This window comes from Oncorhynchus gorbuscha, linkage group LG01 (genome assembly GCF_021184085.1).
Source record: "Oncorhynchus gorbuscha isolate QuinsamMale2020 ecotype Even-year linkage group LG01, OgorEven_v1.0, whole genome shotgun sequence".
Taxonomy (NCBI): domain Eukaryota; kingdom Metazoa; phylum Chordata; class Actinopteri; order Salmoniformes; family Salmonidae; genus Oncorhynchus; species Oncorhynchus gorbuscha.
Genome location: NC_060173.1, coordinates 31,064,163 through 31,088,419, shown reverse-complemented (window position 1 = coordinate 31,088,419; position 24,257 = coordinate 31,064,163). Strand labels below are relative to the sequence as shown.

At 40.6% G+C, this 24,257-nt stretch overlaps 1 protein-coding gene across 3 annotated transcripts; it reads right to left on the bottom strand.

Annotated features, from left to right (window-relative positions):
• Positions 1-1,629: 1,629 nt before the first annotated feature.
• Positions 1,630-22,320, bottom strand: chkb (choline kinase beta). 3 transcript variants are annotated; one of them, XM_046349733.1, is made up of 12 exons: positions 22,097-22,319; positions 21,492-21,853; positions 21,164-21,272; positions 15,456-15,569; positions 12,253-12,386; positions 11,976-12,080; positions 8,813-8,871; positions 8,330-8,417; positions 7,059-7,167; positions 4,441-4,547; positions 4,032-4,113; positions 1,630-3,773 (listed from the first exon to the last, which is right to left on the bottom strand). In XM_046349733.1, the coding sequence occupies exons 2-12, from the start codon at positions 21,836-21,838 to the stop codon at positions 3,717-3,719; spliced, it is 1,311 nt and encodes a 436-aa protein (XP_046205689.1). In that variant the 5' UTR covers positions 21,839-21,853; positions 22,097-22,319; the 3' UTR covers positions 1,630-3,716. The 3 variants fall into 3 exon arrangements, 2 of the variants coding, with proteins under 2 accessions (XP_046205689.1, XP_046205699.1); XM_046349743.1 differs by having other exon boundaries at positions 22,110-22,319; XR_006838813.1 differs by having other exon boundaries at positions 3,721-3,773; positions 4,380-4,547; positions 21,492-22,320.
• Positions 22,321-24,257: the final 1,937 nt, after the last annotated feature.

The window sequence follows — 24,257 nt, the reverse complement described above, 5'->3', positions numbered from 1 at the left end:
ATAACACTCAGGTGGTTGTCTCACCTGCCCCCACTGCCCAGACACCACACAGAATGCTGCCACCACGTTCTCTGAGTTATTTCCTCCAATCACAAACAGCCGGTCGGTGGTGCCCAGGAAGTAGAGACTGGGAAGGTCAACAGTGGCTTTGGTTAGGGTAGGGAGCAGCTCAGACCACAATTCTGGGAAAGAGAGAGAACAGGTGTGTGTGTAAGGTGGTTCAATGCTGTTATTCATTAGATTGCAGCTTGCAATTGACCAACATGTAAGGTTGAAATTAACAACACCACTCACTACCTGAGACAAGACTGTTTGACCTTGCCTGGAGTCATACTGTAGTAGCAGCTTTTCTCCAGTCCTCTGGATGTTCCCCAGGACATAGAGACAGGGGTCCAGGCTTGTGGCCAGAGGGAGGTCATGGGACAGGAACAGGGTGAACTGAAAGTCAGTCAGAGGCAGAAAGGAGACAACAAACCTGCAGTGTAGCACACACACACACCTATGGTTGGACAGAGTTCTAGATTGTTAGTGACGAACTGTGCTACTGGGAACAATTTAATTGCAATTCTACTGACACCAGTCATATTCAACAGGTGTTGAGCGTTCATAAATTCATCAGATATTCTGCACTCTGGCACACTCAGACGAGAGTGCGCAGAAATCAGAGTAGCTAGCCAGAGTTGAATTTACAAATGCACCCTAATATTAAAAGGGAAGTACCTTTCTTGTACAGAACTTTCTCTTAAAACAGTGTTGGGACTTGTCAAATCTGTATAATTTCTTAAAGAATTATGCTAATATTGTAGTCATTTTGTCACAGGAAGAGAAACGGGCCTACACTCGACTCCAACTGTGAGAAACAGATACTTAACCTTAGATCCTGGAAACATTGAACAACATCCTGCTAGAGAGAACAAGAAGCGCTAACATTATACAGAAACAATCCAGAGCACGATGGAAAATGAACAGACACTCCAGGGTCCTAACAAACATTTATCTCCTTGATAGGTAGCAGCTCAGAGTAACTTGTCTGAGAAGTTAGACCAGCAGTTATAAGACTGGCCTGAACACCACACACCAGTGGATACGCAACAGAACAAATGGCAAGAAATACAATTGGCCTCCAGCAACTGTGCTTGGACCCCTAAAAATGACATCCCAAATTTGCATAAATCCAGCTTTGATCCCATGTGAGAGCAGAGTGAGCAGACAGTCAGTTATATACCCACATTGGAACTCTGCAGGAAAACCGCTTACAGGACTGATTTTAGGCCTCATGGGGGACTCGTGCTTATTATAAATCATGCCCTAGCTACCCCATATCCCCTACCTTCTATGCACTGGAAATTAGGAACAGATAAGTGATACAGTGAAACTCCCAGCTCGTAAGAGGTGCAGCTATTGGCATATTGAATATCTATCCAATTCTTGCAGACTGACATGAAGTGCCATGAAGCCAGGGATCGATTTGAAATGGACCAAGTCTGCAAGTTAGAAATAGGACGTCCCATTAGGGGGAGCTCCCATTCCTGAAAATGTATTTTCTACAGTATAGATTTGAGATTAAAATAACTGTTGCCATAACATTTGATTTAATTTCTAATCATCAATAAATGAAGACATATTCAATCAGGTATCAAGCATGTTTATTTGCAGTTCAGTTATACTTACACAGCAGCTGCATTGCAGGGGGAATATCAAGAACATCAAAGGGTTTTGGACAGGATTGATGTGCAATGAAAGAAAGTTACTCAATTTAGCTCGTTGACGAGACACTGGCTTCTATACTAGGCAGTTTCATATTCTCGGAAATCGAACATTGGCCTACATCCACAACATATATTCTAACATTATACAAAAGGGTAAACTCACAGGTCCACCTTTATTATAACTCACATCAAAACAAAGAGCACTTCACTGGGCAAACAAATAAATTAACGAATTATACTGAAAAACATTTCCATGTGTTCAAATAATTGCCATTGGAGAAAAAAAAAAACATGATCCCATTTTCAAAATCTTTGGATCTGAATTCCAAAAGCATGCAGATATTCCATTTTGTTTTAATAATGTTAGGCAGGCAGACACGCACAGGAGCCAAATGCACATTTAAATAAGATACAACATCTGTTGTTCAAAGTCATGGACAGCTTTCTTTAACCATTGTGGTTCTTGGTCAGAAATGGAAAAGGACAAACATCCAAACCTTGGGCAGAGTCAAACCGTGACAGACAGTTCTATACCAGTTTACTAGTAATGGAACAGCTTTAGAATTAATGGTAAACCTAGCCAGAATGCAATGACATCAAAGCCAGACAAAAGCTATATATATATATAGTTTTTCATATACTGCTCTCTTCTGAGAGTTTGTGCAATAAGCTGTTATTGTCTATAACAAAAATCATTTTTTAATAATTTTGTTTCAGGTCTACATTTGCTCATTTATCATTCAATATAAAATGACCCCCATTGTTGTGAAGAGGTAGAATGACACACAACACTTGTGCCAGGAGGTGAAATGCGACACCTCCTGGCAGCCATGTTGGAAGACCACCACATCAATTCTTCTGACAACTGAATGGCAACCCCAAGCTGAATGATAAGTGCCTAAACCTACTTGGTTCATCACCATGGTCAATTTCTGTGCCGTTATTGGCAGCCAAGATATTGTAGCTGAGAAAACAAATTGCCTTGCTAAGAAACAATTGGCAGTGCAATGCAGTGTGCATGCTCACAAACAGCCAGCAGGCTGCACCATTCTTCCACCACAGTGACTGGTCTTCCAACATGGCGCCTGGCATGATTGCTAAGTGATTTCTGACAACTGCAACCCCTCTATATATAGTTTGACAAGAGAAAATGCTAAAACAGACAGGTCATACATGGGGTTTAAGCCCAATTCAATCAGAACCAGTCATAGAGAAAGGTCAAAAACAACATCCTGCTTAAGAACATATTTGACTTACTATGCAATGGAGCATGTTCTTTTCTTACTAGTTCTGAATGAATAGGGCCAAGAGTCCAGATTTCCCTACTGCACTACAAAGAAACAGAACTACAGTAGGAACAGAGTTGTGATATGCAGCTTGATTCTCTGCCATGCTGTAATGTGTCCATGCATAGAACAGGCATTTAACAAACAAGTCAAGCAAAAAGGAAAAAGACGGCTAAAAATGAGCATATTTCGACCCTGAACTCAAGGGCGTTCTGAAGTTCAACAACAATTAAATTACGAGGTGGGGTAAAGAAAGAAGCAGAGTTGAAAGACTAAAATAAAGCACATGACTACAGGGTTTGAAACAAATGTATGGAACCAGTAGATCGTAACTAATGGAAACAAATAACATGCTTTTTTTGCTGTGCATTTTCACAGAATTTCACATTTCATAGTAGGGGAAGATAAGTGCATTTTGTTGGAGTGCAGCTGAGTCCCTGCTTCACTGTTACTTGTCGCAGTCAGAGCAACGTATTGGATGCTACTAGATGGATGGGGTCCTGGTATATTAGAAACATCAAGTTCAAACAATAGATCATTTTGTAAAAATCCACCTAAGACTCTTCAGTGGGCGTTTACCCCTCATTTGGTTTGGTTTCAACACTTAACAGATATGCGTAGCTAACTACGTTTCTGCATCAGGACAGTTGCCTACAGGAAGAATCAGCAGATATAAAAATGACAGTACATTCCATTGAAGTCAATCTGTTCTTTTAGAGATTTAGGAAAATAACTTTTTCTGCTTGAAGTAGGCATCAAATCGTGACTGGGCATAGTCCTGAAATGACAGAGATCAAATGAACAGGTGTAAACTTCAAGAGGGATCGTGTGTTTTCGAAGCACTATTTAGCCAGGTCATAGAACAAATTGCTCGGCAAATAAACAAGAGCGACAGGGAAGAGTGACCACTAAACACCTGCAATGTCACGTGAATGACAATCAATGTTCCAGTACGCTGAAGCTCTACTGGATCCTTTCATTCTAGTGAGGTGAAGTCTATCTCACCAGGTGAAGTAAAGTCTACTAATGTACTTACCATGTAGCCAAACTCGATCTTGGATATCCTGGCTTGAATGATAGACCACAGGCCCCAGAGGAAGTGAGATGCCATGGCGAATCTGTGGGGAAATCATTCATCCCTAGATTAACTGCCAAAAGACTGGCCACTTACTGTACATGTGGATACAGTAGCATTGAATAGTTCATACCAAAATCAACACTGATTAGACATTTTCAAAAGAAGGTACCACATTGGTAGTGGTAAAGGTGACTCTTCCCTCTTATTATGTAAAGCTCTAGGTGGAAAAGCAATATAAATCCATTGTTACAAAACAGAGCACATATTGTAGACTCCTTTTAAGATAATAAAAAAAAATATATATACATTTGATTTATGAGTGAACTGTCCTTTTTGGATTCATCTGTGGTAGAAGTCTGTGTCCTACCGATTGGCTTCGACCAGCAAGTCTTGCTCTATACGAGCTTGGTCCTCGTGCATGGTGCTCTCTGAATAGCCTCCAGTCTCCTCCAGGTAGTTGCGGATGAAATGCAGCTGCAGAGAAACACACTCGCTCAGAGATGAGGGACACCACATCGACTTCATCTATAAATGGAATTCCCTGGCTTGTATCATTAACTTAAAAATAATGCATTTGCAATTGCTTCATTGGATTAGACCAGCTGACTTCATGAGTTCTGGAAATGTGCATGCATAGTTTTGTTTCAATTAGACAATGTGGTCAGAAAAACAGTTATCTACAAGACTGGACAGACATACATTATGTCCCACAATGAGGAAAACTAGATACACGGAGGCTACTGGTGTGGTTGGTAAAGAAAGTTACACTAGCTATAATGTGTTTATTAGAATAATGATGTAAGATTGGGATACCAACAGTGAACGTGACATGTGCTCACTGGAAGGATTTCTGTGGTGGACTCATGAACATGTTATAGTGACTGATGACAGATAATGGGTGTTTGACTGTAGACAGTTAATGATTGAAGTCGGGGTAGGTGCATCTGCGACAGATGAAAGTCAGACATTGTAGTGGTTTTCCAATAGCAAGGCTCATAACAAGGCAGTGTTAATATAGCTGCTATTGTTTAAAGGTTTTTCTTTATTAATATTGTAATACATGTTTCTATATCACACACTCAAACTGAAAATGTATGTGTACAATTAATTGGTTAGAGAGAGATCTTGAATATCACTTTAATTTGTATCCCCTGTAGCTTTAGAATCGCGGCAAAAGTTGGTTCCTGTTTTAGTCAGGTCATGGTCGCGTTGGTCAACCAAAAACAACCTAATTATCCATTGACAAATAGTGCCTCTCACTAGCCCGTCAATGGCTGCATGGTGAAGTTGGTGAGAAGCAACTGCAGCAACTTCATAAAAAACTACATGACCTTTGATCATGATTTTTTAAACAAAAAAAAACATGCAGTTGACATGTAGTTGCAAGTCATTAAATTTTTATCCCCATAATACAACACACTTTTAAAAGTGGTGACTAATGATGGTAACCGACTAGACAAAATAGATCCCCTCGAACACGCCCATTGATCTAGAAATGATCACTTATTAACGGTATTCCCTTGTATGGATGCGAACCTTTGCATCACACTACTACCAGAAGTAAAGTCAAGAGACAGAAACTTCATACTGATAGTTCATAGGGAGAAAAGGGAGTGTGATAATGGGGAGAAGTATGCATGAGAGAAAGAGTCCAAATACCCACACTTGCATCCTAAATAGTAGGCCGTTTGAATATGCAAAAAAATAAAATTTCATAGTATTCCACATTTAGAAATGGAGTATACTTTAAATGCCCAGATGTCATACTCATTTTGGCTTTGACAACAGCTGATCAGTTAGATGTGGGGAAATCAACGAATAGCGGGAAACAACGCAATTACACATGACGTATTCTCAGTATGCGAAAACAGAATTTAATAGTACGTGAATTTTCTAAAATCTAGTATGGTTTAAATGCCAGGATGATATTAATTTTGGCTCTTCATCTGGTAAAATTTGATGTACACTTTTCCACAATGCATTGGAAGAGGTGGGCTGCGCGTGATAGACCTTAGTTATCTTTATTTAGCCAAACAACAAAACTATGTTACTTAATTGGGAAGATGCCGAATAGCAACGCTTCTGCGGTTGTGTTCAAATGAAGTTGTTTTTGTTCTCCTTAAAATTAGATTTTTCATCGTAGGCTACATCTTTGAAAAAACGTCTTTTTTTAAACCCAAAGTGGATTTCTGTTTTCTCATTAAAAAAGTGTTTCTTGTTCTCTTGACCTTTGTCAGAGCTTTTAAACTAAATGCAAAACCATATTTTGATTTCTGAATGTGTTGGCACGGGGACTCGGCTGCGTTGTTGATGTCATGTTAAAGCAGGCCTTTTGATTTGAACCCATGTAATTATTTAATTTAAGCCTTGGCAATCATTCTGATAATCAGTGCTTTAGTTTATTATGTTGATGTCCAGTGGTTCTGAATTAGCGCATCACCTGACCGTCCACATTTCTCTGTGCAGTAGCCTTTTGAGTTGAACATTTAAAAAGGGTGTGTGTACAAAGCAATTGTATTTATATACGTTACAGCACTTTGGTTTCACTAATAAATCATGTTGAAATTGAACCAAATTATCGGTTTCTGTGTTCAGTTATTGGATAGATGGGCTATGGTATAGGTTGAACGTGATGCCAATAACCAGCCCGGGTAGGAATATAACTCTTCCTATTCTAGTCAGAGAAATGTAGTGAATTTGGAAATGAGCTATTATCAGACTGGTTAATGCGATGCATGTCTGTCAAATTTGGAAAAATCCACCCGTACTCTGCCCTACCGCACCCACTCAACCGGTCACCAACCAATATTACGTTACGACCATGGCATACTGCATACTTTTTACTAAACAGTATGTACTAAATAGTATGCAACGACGAGTACATAGTATGCAGTACGTCAGCATGGGTATTCGGACACAACCACTGTGTTTGCATAGATATGTTAGAGGGCATTTTGATATAGGTGTGGTAGAGGTTATAGTCACCTGTTGTTCTCTGCTGGGGTAGTTGTCAGGTGTACACTTGTAGAAGGGCCACTGGTTGTATGTGTAGTCATAGCACCACTCACAGAAGTGGTTCCCAAAGTCAAAACCCCTAAACAAACACATTGCAGCACAATCTAAGACGACAATCAAAGAAAGAGACAATCGCCACTACATATGGATAATATAATACTTAGATCTGTCCCTTTTACTTGTAGAGACATACAGTTGAATTCAGAAGTTTAAATACATTAACTCAGTTTTTCACAATTCCTGACATTTAATCCAAGTAAAAATCCCCTCTCAGTTAGGAACACCACTTTATTTTAAGAATGTGAAATGTCAGAATAATAGGAGAGAATGATTTATTTCAGCTTTTATTTATTTCATCACATTCCCAGTGAGTCAGTTTACATACAGTCAATTAGTATTTGGTAGCATTGGCCTTTAAATTGTTTAACTTGGGTCAAATGTGTCAAGTAATCTTCCACAAGCTTCCCACAATAAGTTGGGTGAATTTTGGCCCATTCTTCCTGACAGAGCTGGTGTAACTGAGTCAAGTTTGTAGGACTCCTCGCTCGCTCACACACGCTTTTTCAGTTCGGCCCACAAATGTTCTATAGAATTGAGGTCGGGGCTTTGTGATGGCCACTCCAATACCTCGACTTAGTTGTCCTAAAGCCATTTTGCCACAACTTTGGAAGTATGCTTGGGGTCATTGTTCATTTGGAAGACCCATTTGTGACCAAGCTTTAACTTCCTGACTGATGTCTTGAAATGTTGCTTCAATATATCCACATAATTTCCCTCCCCCATGATGCCACTCATTTTGTAAAGTGCACCAGTCTCTCCTGCAACAAAGCACCCCCACAACATGATGCTGCCACCCCCGGGCTTCACGGTCGGGATGGTGTACTTCGCCTTGCAAGCCTCCCCCTTTCTCCTCTAAACATAACGATGGTCATTATAGCCAAACAGTTCTATTTTTGTTTCATCAGACCAGAGGACATTTCTCCAAAAAGTACAATCTTTGTCCCCATGTGCAGTTGCAAACCGTAGTCTGGTTTTCTTATGGTGGTTTTGGAGCAGTGGCTTTTTCCTTGCTGAGCGGCCTTTCAGGTTATGTCGATCTAGGACTCGTTTTACTGTGGATATAGATACTTTTGTACCAGTTTCCTCCAGCATCCTGTGTAGTTGTAGCTGAGAGTATTTGTGGTCACAACTAAAACTACAGGTGTAAGAGTTGAGTGTGTATGTACACAAAAGGCCTTTACCTGTAGTTGTAGCTGCTGTACTCAAAGTCTATGAGCATGAGTTTCCCAGTGGAGGTGTGGTCTCTGTCCTCCAGCATCAAAATGTTACCTGAGGACAAGAGACAGGAGGTTACAACACTCCCACTTCCTCCTCCAGAGTTAAATATGACTGTACATTCACAGTGTGTCCTGATGTGCACTTCAGGAGTCAACTGCATGTATACATAGGCAATCTACAGCCACCACCTGTACCATGTACTCTATTGGTTTGCACCTGCCTGAGGGTGTTGCATATGAATGTGTTCAGTCTCTAAAAATAGATACCCTCCACCCCTTCTTTCTCCAACTTCGTTAATATCCTGTCATTTCAGGAAGTGACGGACATCCACTGTTGAGCCAGGGGGAGGGTCAAGCAGCCCAAATTAGAGGTAAATATGGTTAGAGGGGAGCGAGGGTGATGGGTAGAGAGAGTGAAGGGAAGAGAGCACGAAGATAGACCTTTACCTTCTTGCACATCATTATGACAGAACACCACTGGAGATGGGGTCGCTGACAACAACACTCTGCCAGAGAGGGAGAGAGAACATGACATTAATGTATTATGTACACACTTCAACTTTCAGTTAACTTTAAGTGGCAGAGGTTATGGTACATGTCAACAGCTCATAGGTTATCAGTCTGTACAATATCAAAAAATATATGTTTTATTGTAGACAAAGACAGACTACGGAATTACACAACACACATTCCCTTTACTATTTGGTAGACCTGATTACTCCCTTCACGATTTCAAGTGCATGATCATGACGGTAGAGTAGTTATGGGAAGCAATGAGTACTGGACACCATGACATAGCAGAGGAGTAACTATTTAGTTGGATTGTGCAATAATGGCATGTCATGCATGCCTCTCCAAGGGTAGCTCAATAGGAAATGAACTGAGCAAAAGTAAAGTACGCGATTGTGATATGTGATTGATTGAGCAGCCATGTTCAGAATGCCGGTTCTGTAAGATATGTTGATCTATGCTCCTGATATAGTCACAGGTAGATATACAGAAGTCTCAACCACACTAACATTAGCCAACTGTGCAGTGGCTGTAGGTTTAGATGCAGTGCCAAATGTGTTGCTGTTTTGGCTCTGTTCTCCAGCACTTTCATTTGAAATGATACAATGACTATGAGGTTATAGTACAGATAGATTTAATTTTAGAGAGTTTAATCAATTGAGATATTACAGCACTTTTTGTAAATAGTCCCTCCCCCATTTTAGGGGACCAAAAGTATTGGAAGAAATTCACTTATGTAGGTATTAAAGTAGGCAAAAGTTCAGTATTTAGTCCCATATTCCTAGCACACAAAGACTTCATCAAGTTTGGGACACTAAAAACTTGTTGGATCCATTTGCTGTTTTTTTGGTTGCTTTTGAGATTATTTTGTGCCCAATAGAAATGAATGGTAAATAATGTATCATGTCATTTTGGAATCACTTTTATTGTAAATAATAGAATATGTTTCTAAACACTTCCACATTAATGTGGATGCTACCATGATTACAGATAGCCCTGAATGAGTGATGAGTGAGGATGCTGGATGGGTATGAGATCTGTAAATAATGTATCATTTCAAATCAAGTGCTGGAGTACAGAGCCAAAACAACAAATTGTCACTGACTCAATAATTACTGAGGGCACTGTATGTGGTAACACTTTCAGTAGCTCTACAACTATTACAAAGCAATTTGTGGCTAGTACATTGACATGTAGATACACCACTAATGATAGAACAAAGCTGTACAGATGCGTATAATATTGGTCCAGGTTGCTGTTAAGCATGTGATAAAATGTGACTGATTGCTTGAATGCACCTTGACGTAGTAGAAAACTATATGAATGTGAGCTATCATTATTATTAGAGCAGGCGACCTTGAGGTGTGTAGGGGACTGGCTGCCAGACAGTAAGGGCACACCATAGACTTAGATAGACATCTCTAGTGCCCAAAAGCACATTTGAGCATGGGCAGCGCCGAAGCACCATTGAGTTAACATTTTGAAGTAGTTAACTCAGTGGGACTTCCTATGGGTTACGGAAGGTTCAAATAATTCCATCCAAGTCATTGGGAATGATCAGCCATTGAATTACACTTGAGCAAACATTCCATAAACAGCAAGTGGCAATAATCGCCAATCTTTGCCTTATACCTGTTCAAACAACACACTCTGGAGAGGTATACTACAGAGCAATCTACTCAGGCTTTTATAAAGCTATCCAGCTTCAGTTAGCTTCACATTCCAGGTCAAGCTTTATCCGTACTACGACGGTGAATATTGCTCGTCCAGTTGCCGCTAACTCTAGCAGGCTTGTAACTGTGCGTGCATCTCGCACATGGCTTGTGAAAGGCCGAACTCTTCATTGAGACAATGCTGAAACGTGAATCCTTGGGCGACTCAGTGCCACATTTTCATTTGTGCCAATATCAAAATGAAAGAAACATTATCTTGCAAAATCAGCAGGCTATGGTGTGAAATAGGCCTTTATGTGCAGTCTTTATTGTTAATGGCGTCTTTGGTGTGCTTATTAATGCACGAGCACCATTTTCACACTCCTATTGCTCCATCTATCTGTGGAACAGCTTGACGCGTTGTGGTCATAGACATCATCCATAGAAGGGTTTTGGAACCTTAATTTGACTGTTCAACTCATGGGTACACTAGCAAAGGCTACAACCACGAAATACATACAGTTTGTAATGCAAAGGCTATCATACTAAATGTGTGATGTGATTTTTTAAATTATATTAGTAAAATATTTGATCAGTTGTCTTCCTCAAATGAAGGGGATGATGACAATCTTTGCCAGAGGGAGGGCATCTGATTTCATTAGTCCTCAACTTGTGGCTCATTCAGGATAAAATGGAGTTAGCCCTGAGTTAGCCTGCCCATAGCAGGTTAGTTCTGAAGGATTCATTGCCATAGAAATGTACCTGGCTAACAGGTGAGCCATTTCGTATGACCGGTTATCTTGAGTTGAACTCAGAGTTGACCAATGTTACCTCACTAACTCCTCAAACCTGGTACATGGTATACCCCTCAGGTGGCAGTATGCACCCTTTCAGTTTGTTACCAACTCATAGAAGGAGTAGAAGAAAATGTACTACTTCAAAATGGAGATGGCCTCAATGGTACTGCCCATGCTCTCAGAGACGCATAATAGGCCAAATACAAAGTTGCGTCCTTCTCCAACTATCTCTATGGGGCACACACTGCTGGTCTGGGTGTGTGTGGTGTCACAGGAAGCTAAAGTCCAACAGTCTCCTGATAGGGCAGTGTCAGAGAAAGGCACTGGGGGAGAGGTCAACTTTCTAACGGCTGCAGAGAGAACTACATATTTATTAGAGAGTAACATGTTTGTGGATGTGAGAGATTGCTCATGTGTATGTGTGTGTGTGTGTGTGTGTGTGTGTGTGTGTGTGTGTGTGTGTGCAGTTGAGCGAGGTCTATTGTGACATGGATCTACCAACGCTCCCGCCTTCCCTAAACATTCCTGTTTTTCCCTTTTAGCTCCCCCGCCATAGCATTACTTTCCCTGGCCACTCCCTCCTCCTCCCATCTCCCTTGCCAGATCATTGTCCTTTCCAACCATTCCCTTCCCCAGCATCTCCTGACTCACCGGAGACTCTCCAGCTCTGCTGGGAGGTCGTACTTAATCAGCTTGTTGTATTTCTTGACGTGAGCCTCCCGGGCAAACTTTAAGTTCATCACCTGATCCATGTACCTGAGACAACACCAGACAGAGCATTATTGAGTATTGTGGAAAACAGCTGATGAAAAGTTCTACCTGCAAACAGTTACCTCAAATTCAAATCAATACATCATTTTACAGTACTCCTCAGGCAATACTTGGTGTAGGCTTTGACTTGGAGAGAGCAGTTCCATCCTATCCTCACCTGCCAATGGTCCCGAACAGCCACTTGGGTTCCTTGTTAAAGGGCATGACCATCCTATGGAAGCGGGCCATCTTTGAGGCGATCTCAGCGGACAGTTCCGGAACAAAGAGCTGCTCTGTACGCAGGCGGTTGCTCTGGGAGATAAGCACAAAGATACAGGACTTTACACTCATATTCACTTAAAATGTATGTGACATTTCTGCAACATCTGCCCAAAAGTCTGGACCTTTATGGAAAAGAAGGTGCATTCGTCAGTCATAAATCCCAGCGCCGGTTGTCCTCCCTCAATTAGTACAAAGATGCTAACTTAAAACTATCAATTGAGATATGTTGTCAACCTGTATGTTGAGTTCGATATGAGTTTGAGAGACATTTTTATGAACACACATGACAAGTGCGTATGGTAAAATAAACACAGGACAAAAAAGGACATGCAGACATTTCTCTACACACATGGAATGTGAATCTGTATACATTTAGCTCACAGTGAAAAACACGAAGGCAGAGATACTGTCAAACACATGGTTGAAACGGACAGTTTGCGAATGTCAAATCTATTCGAGGCTTTGTCAGAAAGTGTAAATAAGAAATTACAAGTAATGTGATGGTCAGAGAGAAGACCCGTCATCATCATGCATTCTGGAAGCACTTGTGAATGGTTTCCATTTCAAACTGATCAATATAGCGATGCATAGGTATTGCACATTGTTAAACTGATACTGTTTTTAAAGGGGCAGTCTGCTGTTCAAACAATAACAAAGGGATATTCCCACCACTAATTTGGTTAACAGCAAAGAGATGGGGCTGAAGCAAGGACTGACCATTCATGAGATTATAGTTAACCATGTTGAGGGTATACATTTGTTTACAATGATGTAAAAAAAAAAGCTTTTATTTGGGATTCTGATCAGGTACTACAGTTAAACTAAGCTCATGAGGCATTCACAAGTTATATTCAAGTAATTATAAATAAAATAAATATATATTATTATGGTGGGAGATCAGCTTTAATATTGCAGATACATTGGAAGCTGCAATCTACGCATCATTTCCAATCCCCCCATATATTAAAACAAAAAACACACAAAATATATACAGTGCTTACAGAAAGTATTCAGATCCCTTCCCCTTTTCCAAATTTTGATACATTACAGCATTATTCGAAAATGGATCAAATAAATACACCTTATGGAACAGCAGGGACTGTGAAGCAACAAACAAACATGCGTCTGTGCCTACACACAGTAACATATGCACGTGGATTTTGTATTGTAGATACAGTGCCTTGCGAAAGTATTCGGCCCCCTTGAACTTTGCGACCTTTTGCCACATTTCAGGCTTCAAACATAAAGATTTAAAACTGTATTTTTTTGTGAAGTATCAACAACAAGTGGGACACAATCATGAAGTGGAACGACATTTATTGGATATTTCAAACTTTAACAAATCAAAAACTGAAAAATTGGGCGTGCAAAATTATTCAGCCCCTTTACTTTCAGTGCAGCAAACTCTCTCCAGAAGTTCAGTGAGGATCTCTGAATGATCCAATGTTGACCTAAATGACTAATGATGATAAATACAATCCACCTGTGTGTAATCAAGTCTCTGTATAAATGCACCTGCACTGTGATAGTCTCAGAGGTCCGTTAAAAGCGCAGAGAGCATCATGAAGAACAAGGAACACACCAGGCAGGTCCGAGATACTGTTGTGAAGAAGTTTAAAGCCGGATTCGGATACAAAAAGATTTCCCAAGCTTTAAACATCCCAAGGAGCACAGTGCAAGCGATAATATTGACATTGAACGAGTAGCAGACCACTGCAAATCTACCAAGACCTGGCCGTTAAACTTTCAGCCTAGAGGCCCATGATCACTCTGGATGAACTGCAGAGATCTACAGCTGAGGTGGGAGACTCTGTCCATAGGACAACAATCAGTCGTATATTGCACAAATCTGGCCTTTATGGAAGAGTGGCAAGAAGAAAGCCATTTCTTAAAGATATCCATAAAAAGTGTAGTTTAAAGTTTGCCACAAGCCACCTGGGAGACACACCAAACATGTGGAAGAAGGTGCTCTGGTCAGATGAAACCAAAATTGAACATTTTGGCAACAATGCAAAACGTTATGTTTGGCGTAAAAGCAACACAGCTCATCACCCTGAATGCACCATCCCCACTGTCAAACATGGTGGTGGCAGCATCATGGTTTGGGCCTGCTTTTCTTCAGCAGGGACAAGGAAGATGGTTAAAATTGATGGGAAGATGGATAGAGCCAAATACAGGACCATTCTGAAAGAAAACCTGATGGAGTCTGCAAAAGACCTGAGACTGGGACGGAGATTTGTCTTCCAACAAGACAATGATCCAAAACATAAAGCAAAATCTACAATGGAATGGTTCAAAAATAAACATATCCAGGTGTTAGAATGGCCAAGTCAAAGTCCAGACCTGAATCCAATTGAACCTGTGGAAAGAACTGAAAACTGCTGTTCACAAATGCTCTCCATCCAACCTCACTGAGCTCGAGCTGTTTTGCAAGGAGGAATGGGAAAAAAAATTCAGTCTCTCGATGTGCAAAACTGATAGAGACATACCCCAAGCGACTTACAGCTGTAATTGCAGCATAAGGTGGCGCTACAAAGTATTAACTTAAGGGGGCTGAATAATTTTGCACGCCCAATTTTTCAGTTTTTGATTTGTTAAAAAAGTTTGAAATATCCAAGAAATGTCGTTCCACTTCATGATTGTGTCTCACTTGTTGATTCTTCACAAAAAAATACAGTTTTATATCTTTATGTTTGAAGCCTGAAATGTGGCAAAGGGTCACAAAGTTCAAGGGGGCCGAATACTTTCGCAAGGCACTGTATGTGGTAGTGGTGGAGTAGGGCCCCGAGGGCACAGTGTTTGAAATCTGAATGTATTGTAATGTTTTTCAAATAAATGTTGCTGCCCTGGCAGCAGCTAATGGGGATCCATAATAAATACATAACTTTAAACCATTGTATGAGATTCTCCAAAATTTAAATATTCTAGGCATTTATATAAATTCCAGTTGTACTTAATTAAAAGCCTTTTCAAAATTTCAGTCAGTTATGAATGTGTGCCTACCTAACACACAGCAAAAGTTGCAAGGTCTGGATATTACAATATTTATAGATTTGATTATTCTTGTGCGTGTGTGTGTGTGTGTGTGTGTGTACATACCGGCAGGTACTGTTCCAGGCGCCCCTCAGGGAAGATTCCATAGAGCCGTGGCCCCAGGGCTCTCTCCGCCAGGATGGCAAACATCACACTCTCCAAGACCAGAGAATCCACTCCCTGTTCACACACACACACGAGATGAGTCAGAAACCATTGAAGCAATTCATAGGTTGCTGATGAGGACTGAAGATGTTCTGCTCAGGGACTGTGTAATATTGAGTACTAAACAGTAATCTGTATGTTTGATGGAAGGTCTAGCCTCTGCCATGTCTTTGTCATGAATCCTTCCCTATCGCAGTGCATTTTTTGTACATAAAGCAAATATGAGAAACAGACAATAGGCTTATCTATCCATCTGTCAGTTCTACATGACTAATCTCAACACAGGAATTCTCATCCTGTGTAGATCTACAATGTACATATTGTATATGGAATGTGGCAATGTTTAGCTCATGTGGTGTAGCAATGCTTAGCCCATGTAGCTCAATTGGTAGAGCATTGCACTTGCAACGCCAGAATAGTCAGTTTGATTCCCGGGATTACTCAAAGGTAAGCACACATCATGACTAAGTTGCTTTGAATAAACAAAGGCATTGTTTAATTATAATACGATGTGCAAGCGAAACGTCATTTTATTTCTGTATTACTTATTTTGTAGGTTAAGAATGAGCCTCAAAGTTGCACCGTCAAAGTCATGAAAATGTGACGAATTAAGATATATATATTTTAAACTGTTTAAAACGTGTTTCCAAGTGAATTAACTTGCCGTATTTTACAGCCAAGAAGTAGCACGACCCAAAAAAGTTTAATCCGTTTCATTAAATCTAAAGACATGAACTACAAATATTTTGACAGCTTGCTGGTCTACAATTAAACATTTGAAAAAAAGTATTGGCTGGCAAAGATTTTTTTTTTTTAACTGCTTAATCTAATATAATACACAAATGGCCTGTAACTAATGGGTTCTTACCATCCTCTAAATCCTCAGCAGGAACACTGACTAGCAAAGCAGCAGGAGACGTGGTCCGAATAAGACTTTTGGCAATGTGTCTTACTTCTTGAGCGTCAAATATTTTGATGAAAGGAAATCAGGTATGGCTAAATCAATAAACATAATTATAAATATACACACAGTGCTGTGAAAAAGGATTTGCCCCTTTCTAATTTTTTCTACTTTTGCATATTTTTGATACTGAATAACAATGGTCAAGCATGGTGGTGGTAATGTGATGGATTGGGGATGCTTTGCTGCCTCAGGACCTGGACGACATGCCTTAATAGAAGGAACAATTCATTATTTTCCGTATCAGTGAATTCTACTTGAGAACGTCAGGCCATCCGTAAGACAAATGATCCAAAACACAAAATCAAGTCAAGATGAAAATGCTTCAAAAGCTAAACATTTTAAGTTTTGGAATGGCCTAGTCAAAAGTCCAAACCTAATGCCAATTGAGATATTGGTGGCAGCACTTGAAATGAGTAGTTCATGCTTGAAAACCTACAAATCTCACTGAGTTAAAGCAGTTCTGCACGCACGAGTGGGCCAAAATTCCTCCACAGCAATGTGAGACTGATCAACAACTACAGGAAGCATTTGGTTGCAGTCATTGCAGCTAAAAGTGGCACAACCAGTAATGAGTGTAAGGGGGCAATTACTTTATCACACAGGGGAATTGGGTGTTGCATAACTTTATTTGTTAACTCAGGTCCCCTTGATCTAATAGTAGGTTTTGGTTGAAGATTTGATAACATTCAGTATCAAAAATCAGCAACAGGGAAAATACTTTTTCACTGCTATATATCTATGCATGTATGTGTGTGTGTATGTGTGTGTATGTGTATACTCAAAAAAATGAAAGGGAACACTAAAATAACACATCCTAGATCTGAATGAATGAAATATTCTTATTAAATACTTTTTCTTTACATAGTTGAATGTGCTGACAACAAAAATCACACAAAAATGATCAATGGAAATCAAATTTATCAACGCATGGAGGTCTGGATTTGGAGTCACACTCAAAATTAAAGTGGAAAACCACACTACAGGCGGAACAAACTTCGTTGTAATGTCCTTAAAACAAGTCAAAATGAGGCTCAGTAGTGTGTGGCCTCCACGAGCCTGTATGACTTCCCTACAATGCCTGGGCATGCTCCTGATGAGGTGGCGGATGGTCTCCTGAAGGATCTCCTCCCAGACCTGTACTAAAGCATCCGCCAACTCCTGGACAGTCTATGGTGCAACGTGGCGTTGGTGGATGGAGCGAGACATGATGTCCCAGATGTGTTCAATTGGATTCAGGTCTGGGGAACGAGCGGGCCAGTCCATAGCATCAATGCCTTCCTCTTACAGGAACTGCTGACACACTCCAGTCACATGAGGTCTAGCATTGTCTTGCATTAGGAGGAAACCAGGGCCAACCGCACCAGCATATGGTCTCACAAGGGGTCTGAGGATCTCATCTCGGTACCTAATGGCAGTCAGGCTACCTCTGGCGAGCACATGGAGGGCTGTGCGGCCCCCCAAAGAAATGCCACCCCACACCATGACTGACCCACAGCCAAACCGGTCATGCCAGAGGATGTTGCAGGCAGCAGAACGTTCTCCACGGCGTCTCCAGACTCTGTCACATCTGTCACATGCTCAGTGTGAACCTGTTTTCATCTGTGAAGAGCACAGGGCGCCAGTGGCAAATTTGCCAATCTGGGTGTTCTCTAGCAAATGCCAAACGTCCTGCACGGTTTTAGGCTGTAAGCACAACCCCCACCTGTGGACGTCGGGCCCTCATACCACCCTCACGGAGTCGGTTTCTGACCGTTTGAGCAGACACATGCACATTTGTGGCCTGCTGGAGGTCATTTTGCAGGGCTCCTCCTCCTGCTCCTCCTTACACAAAGGCAGAGGTCCTGCTGCTGGATTGTTGCCCTCCTACGGCCTCCTCCACGTCTCTTGATGTACTGGCCTGTCTCCTGGTAGCGCCTCCATGCTCTGGACACTACGCTGACAGACACAGCAAACCTTGCCACAGCTCGCATTGATTTTCCATCCTGGATGAGCTGCACTACCTGAGCTACTTGTGTGGGTTGTAGACTCCGTCTCATGCTACCACTAGAGTGAAAGCACCGCCAGCATTCAAAAGTGACCAAAAGATCAGCCAGGAAGCATAGGAACTGAGAAGTGGTCTGTGGTCACCACCTGCAGAACCCCTCCTTTATTGGGGTGTCTTGCTAAATGCTTATAATTTCCACCTGTCTATTCCATTTGCACAACAGCATGTGAAATTTATTGTCAATCAGTGTTGCTTCCTAAGTGGACAGTTTGATTTCACAGAAGTGTGATTGACGGCCTTACATTTTGTTGTTTAAGTGTTCCCTTTATTTTCTTGAGCAGTGTACACACACACACACACACACACACACACACACACACACACACACACACACACACACACACACACACACACACACACTTAAATGACCACATTTTCATGAATATGATGACAATCTTGAAGCACATTCAAAAGAGCTAGGACATGACCCCAGCAGTATGACTTAGGATAATGTCACTTGCACATAGTCTATTCTTCTCATCTATATATTCTAGGGTAAATGCCAGGGACCTCACGATACTATTGTATTGCGATTCTATATGTATTGCGATGCGATAATATTGAAAATTGATGTTCCAATACAGTGAGCTCCAAAAGTATTTGGACAGTGACACATTTCATTGTTTTGGCTCTGTAAGTGCAGACTGTCAGCTTTGCTTTGAGGGTATTTTTTATTTTACACATATCAGGTGAATCATTTAGAAATTGCAGCAATTTCTGTACATAGTCGATTTTACAGGTGTTCAGTCTATAATCCCTTATTGATGTCATGTGAAAGCTATGTCGTAATGTTTTGTATAATCAGTGTGTATGTACAGTAGAAGTCGGAAGTTTACATACACTTAGGTTGGAGTCATTAAAACTCATTTTTCAACCACTCCACAAATGTCTTGTTAACAAACTATAGTTTTGGCAAGTCGGTTAGGACATTTACTTTGTGCATGACGAGGAATTTTCCCACCAATTGTTTACAGATTGATTATTTCACTGTATCTCACACCCAGTGGGTCAGAAGTTTACAAACACTAAGTTGACTGTGCCTTTAAACAGCTTGAAAATTCCAGAAAATTATGTTATGGCTTTAGAAGCTTCTAATAGGATAATTGACACCATTTGAGTCAATTGGAGGTGTACCTGTGGATGTATTTCAAGGCCTACCTTCAAATTCAGTGCCTCTTTGCTTGACATGAGAAAATCAAAAGAAATCAGCCAAGACCTCGGGAAAAAATTGTGGACCTCCACAAGGCAGTACAAACAATAGTACACAAGTATAAACACGGTAGGACCATGCAGCCGTCATACCGCTCAAGAAGGAGACGCATTCTGTCTCCTAGAGATGAACGTACGTTGGTGCGAAAAGGGCCAATCAATCCCAGAACAACAGCAAAGGACCTTGTGAAGATGCTGGAGGAAACGGATACAAAAGTATCTATATCCACAGTAAAACGAGTCCTATATCGACATAACCTGAAAGGCCGCTCAGCAAGGAAGAAGCTACTGCTCCAAAACTGACATAAAAAAGACAGACTACGGTTTGCAACTAACTACACATGGGGACAAAGATCGTACTTTTTTTTTCCTGGTCTGATGAAACAAAAATAGAACTGTTTAGCCAATATGACCATCGTTATGTTTGGAGGAAAAAGGGAGGCTTGCAAGCCGAAGAACACCATCCCAACCGTGAAGCACAGGGTTGCAGCATCATGTTGTGGAGGTGCTTTGCTGCAGGAGGGACTGGTGCACTTCACAAAATAGATGGAATCGTGAGTAAGGAAAATTATGTGGCTAGATTGAAGCAACATCTCAAGACATCAGTCAGGAAGTTAAAGCTTGGTCACAAATGGGACCATGACCCCAAGCATACTTCCAAAGTTGTGGCAAAATGGCTTAAGGACAACAAAGTCAAGGTATTGGAGTGGCCTTCACAAAGCCCTGACCTCAATCCTATAGAAATGTGTGGGCAGAACTGAAAAAGCATGTGTGAGCAAGGAGGCCTACAAACCTGACTCAGTTACACCAGCTCTGTCAGGAGGAATGGGACAAAATTCACCCAGATTATTTTGGGAAGCTTGTGGAAGGCTACCCGAAATGTTTGACCCAAGTTAAACAGTTTAAAAGCCAATACTACCAAATACTAATTGACTGTATGTAAACTTCTGACCCGGGAAAGTGATGAAAGAAATAAAAGCTTGAATTAAATCATTTTTTTCTACTATTATTCTGACATTTCAAATTCTTTAAATAAAAGTGGTGATCCGAATTTTTACTATGATTAAATGTCAGGAATTGTGAAAGACTGAGTTTCAATGTATTTGGCTAAGGTGCATGTAAACTTCCGACTTCAATTGTAATTGTATTCAATATTCTGGCTTGTACAGAAACTTGCCAAGTTTTTGCAAAGCTTTAATTCAGACTGTTCTAGAAAGCCAGTATCAGCTAGATGTATTTATTTACTTGGCGAATCAAGGCGATTCTAATTCTGATTATAAATTCCCAGTCACTTCAATGTGAACAGGAAGAGTTAAACTAAATCTAGGCTATAGCTAGACAAACTCCATTAGCCATCTGGGACAATTATCGGCTTGATTTAAGGTGGCTGACCTGTAGGATGGCCCCATAAACTCGCAACAAGACCCTGCGAGGTTCATCTCCAATAGTGTGGGCATGGTCTGGCAGACTGCACATGAACAGCAGGTTGCTGAGTCCACCACTGTAGACAAACAGAGAGAAAGAGAAATTGGACATTGGATTGTCACGTTCATGTGTGCTAACATGGACGGAGTGGAGCACAGTACAATACCATATAGGATACTCAAAGTTGTCAGATAGTGTGGCATTATTTTAAGTGTGTGTTTGAGAGAGAGAGAGAGATTATGATTTGCCTGTGTGAGAAAAAGTCCCAGATCTTTCAATCCTCATCCCAGATTACCTGACAATGCTGATCTGAAAATCTGCCTCGGGAATGCTTTTCCATGACCCGGAAAGGAAGTCTCGGCACCAGGCGAACGCTCTGCCTTTCATATCCATGTCCACCACCTCTGTCCGCCCATCCCGGTACGACTCCGCTTCAGAGTCGTCATCGCCATTTGCTCCACGGGGACTCGGCGCCCTGAGGTTGCTCTCATTGATGACCAGGGTGTCCCCAACATTTTTATTATCCACGGTTGGACCAGTGTCAGTCTTCAGAGTGGGAATGTATCTCAAAGTAGCAGTCTTGTCAGATTTGTCAAGCGCCCCTTCGCTGTGACACTCCATCACATTTTGGCCCGACTGCATCGCTGTTTGACTTGGCTGGTTGTAGTTCAGAATGAATTGAGTCCCAACTCGCTGTCAGATTCAGTTAGCTGGCTAAATTAACTTGAATGATCAGACATAACTAGCTAGTTAACTTGCTACCAATAACATTGCATAAAAACTGTTAATTAGGCAGTAACAGTTAGAAAACTAACTAGCTAGTTAGGTTAGCTAACTTCAACAAAAATAACTAAAGTTACAGTAGCTAGCTACAAAAATAAAACGGGGATGAAAGGATACTGTATTACGTTACCAGTGGTGAGATGTCCACCTTGAAGGCTGGAGAGTAATGTCAAAGATATTTGTAACTAACCTTGTTAGTTTCTAGCTCTTTCTTATAATTGTGGTAATGTCCTCTCGGTAGATTACTGTATGCCACCCGTTAGATACTTTCTCCAGAGATACAGTACTTCATATCTCCGCTTCCTCGTTTTCTGCTGAATTTGACCAGCGTCAGTGTGTCATCAGCAACACTCAAAAAGTACTTCCGGGTCACGGAATTTTGGAAACGTTCATAATAAAAGTCTCTCATGTAATAGTAGAAGAGTTCCAATATTAATCTGTATTTATTCATGATATATGAAAAAAAAATGTTTAAATGTTAAACATTAAGGAATATTAAATATTGTTGAGTGATATTTTCATTACATTTGGGGTTTAAAACATGTTCCAAGGTCAAATAAATGCCCCCAATGCATACACGGTATATTATACATTGGTTTTTAGAGAGAAAACTTGTTTAGGTGTTGGGATTATTCACTAGGGTCTGTAGAATCTATATATAATGTTATTTCATGGGGCACTTTCTACCCCTCTCTATGACATATGACCAGGTGAAAGCTATAATCCCTTATTGATGTCACCTGTTAAATTCACTTCAATCAGTGTAGATGAAGGAAGGGGAGGAGACAGGTTAAAGAAGGATTTCGACATGGGTTGTGTATGTGTGCCATTCAGAGGGTGAATGGGCAAGACAAAAAATTGAAGTGCCTTTGAACAGGGTATGGTAGTAGGTGTCCCGTGCACTAGATTGCAACGCTAATGGGTTTTTCACGCTCAACAGTTTCCAGTGTGTATCAATAGTCCTCCACCCAAAGAACATCTGGCCAACCCGCAGGCCGGTGGTTGAACACGGGTGATTGATGAAAAAGGACAAAGGAGGCAAATTGTGCAGAGCAACAGACGGGCTACAATTAGTCAACTGACAGTCCAGTACAACATTTGTGTGGGCTAAAGAACGAAACAACTGGACATTTGGAAAAACATTGCCTGGTCTGATGAATCCCGGTTCCCGCTGTTTTTCTCCAATCAGAGGACTAGGTTATGGAAAAAGCATGAGTAAATGCATCCCATCATGCCACTTAACATCAAATATACTGATTAATTAAAACATTTTCTGGATTTCTTTTTTAAAAATGGCATTATATTATGAATAGAAGCGGGTGAAGTTATCAAAGAACATTTTATTGGTCACATACACATGGTTAGCAGATGTTATTGCGAGTGTAGCGAAATACTTATGCTTCTATGTCCAACAGTAATATCTAACAAATTCCACAACAAAACCTAATACACAATCTAGTAAAAGAATAAGAATATATAAGTAGAAAATATATGGATGAGCAATGACAGCGGCTAAGATGCAATAGATAAAGTAAAGAATAGATAGGATACAGTATATACAGTGCCTTGCGAAAGTATTCGGCCCCCTTGAACTTTGTGACCTATTGCCACATTTCAGGCTTCAAACAAAGATATAAAACTGTATTTTTTTGTGAAGAATCAACAAGTGGGACACAATCATGAAGTGGAACGACATTTATTGGATATTTCAAACTATTTTAAGAAATCAAAAACTGAAAAATTTGCCGTGCAAAATTATTCAGCCCCTTTACTTTCAGTGCAGCAAAACTCTCTCCAGAAGTTCAGTGAGGATCTCTGAATGATCCAATGTTGACCTAAATGACTAATGATGATAAATACAATCCACCTGTGTGTAATCAAGTCTCTGTATAAATGCACCTGCACTGTGATAGTCTCAGAGGTTCGCAAGGCACTGTACATGAAATGAGTAATGCAAGACATGTAAACATTCTTAACGTGGAATTATTAAAGTGACTAGTGTTCCATTTATTAAAGTGGCCAATGCTGTTTCCTGAAGTCCACGATCATCTCTTTTTTGTTTTGCTGACATTGAGTGAGAGGCTATTTACCTGACACCACACTCCGAGGGTCTCATTGTTGGTAATCATGCCTACTAAGCTATATGGAATTGTTTTAAGGTCATACCAAGGATACTATTGCTGTTTTAATTCTAAGACAGCTTGAAGTATCCCCCAACAATATTTAATAAGTATTTGATGAACATTGTATTTGGACATACTGCTATTAGCCCATACAA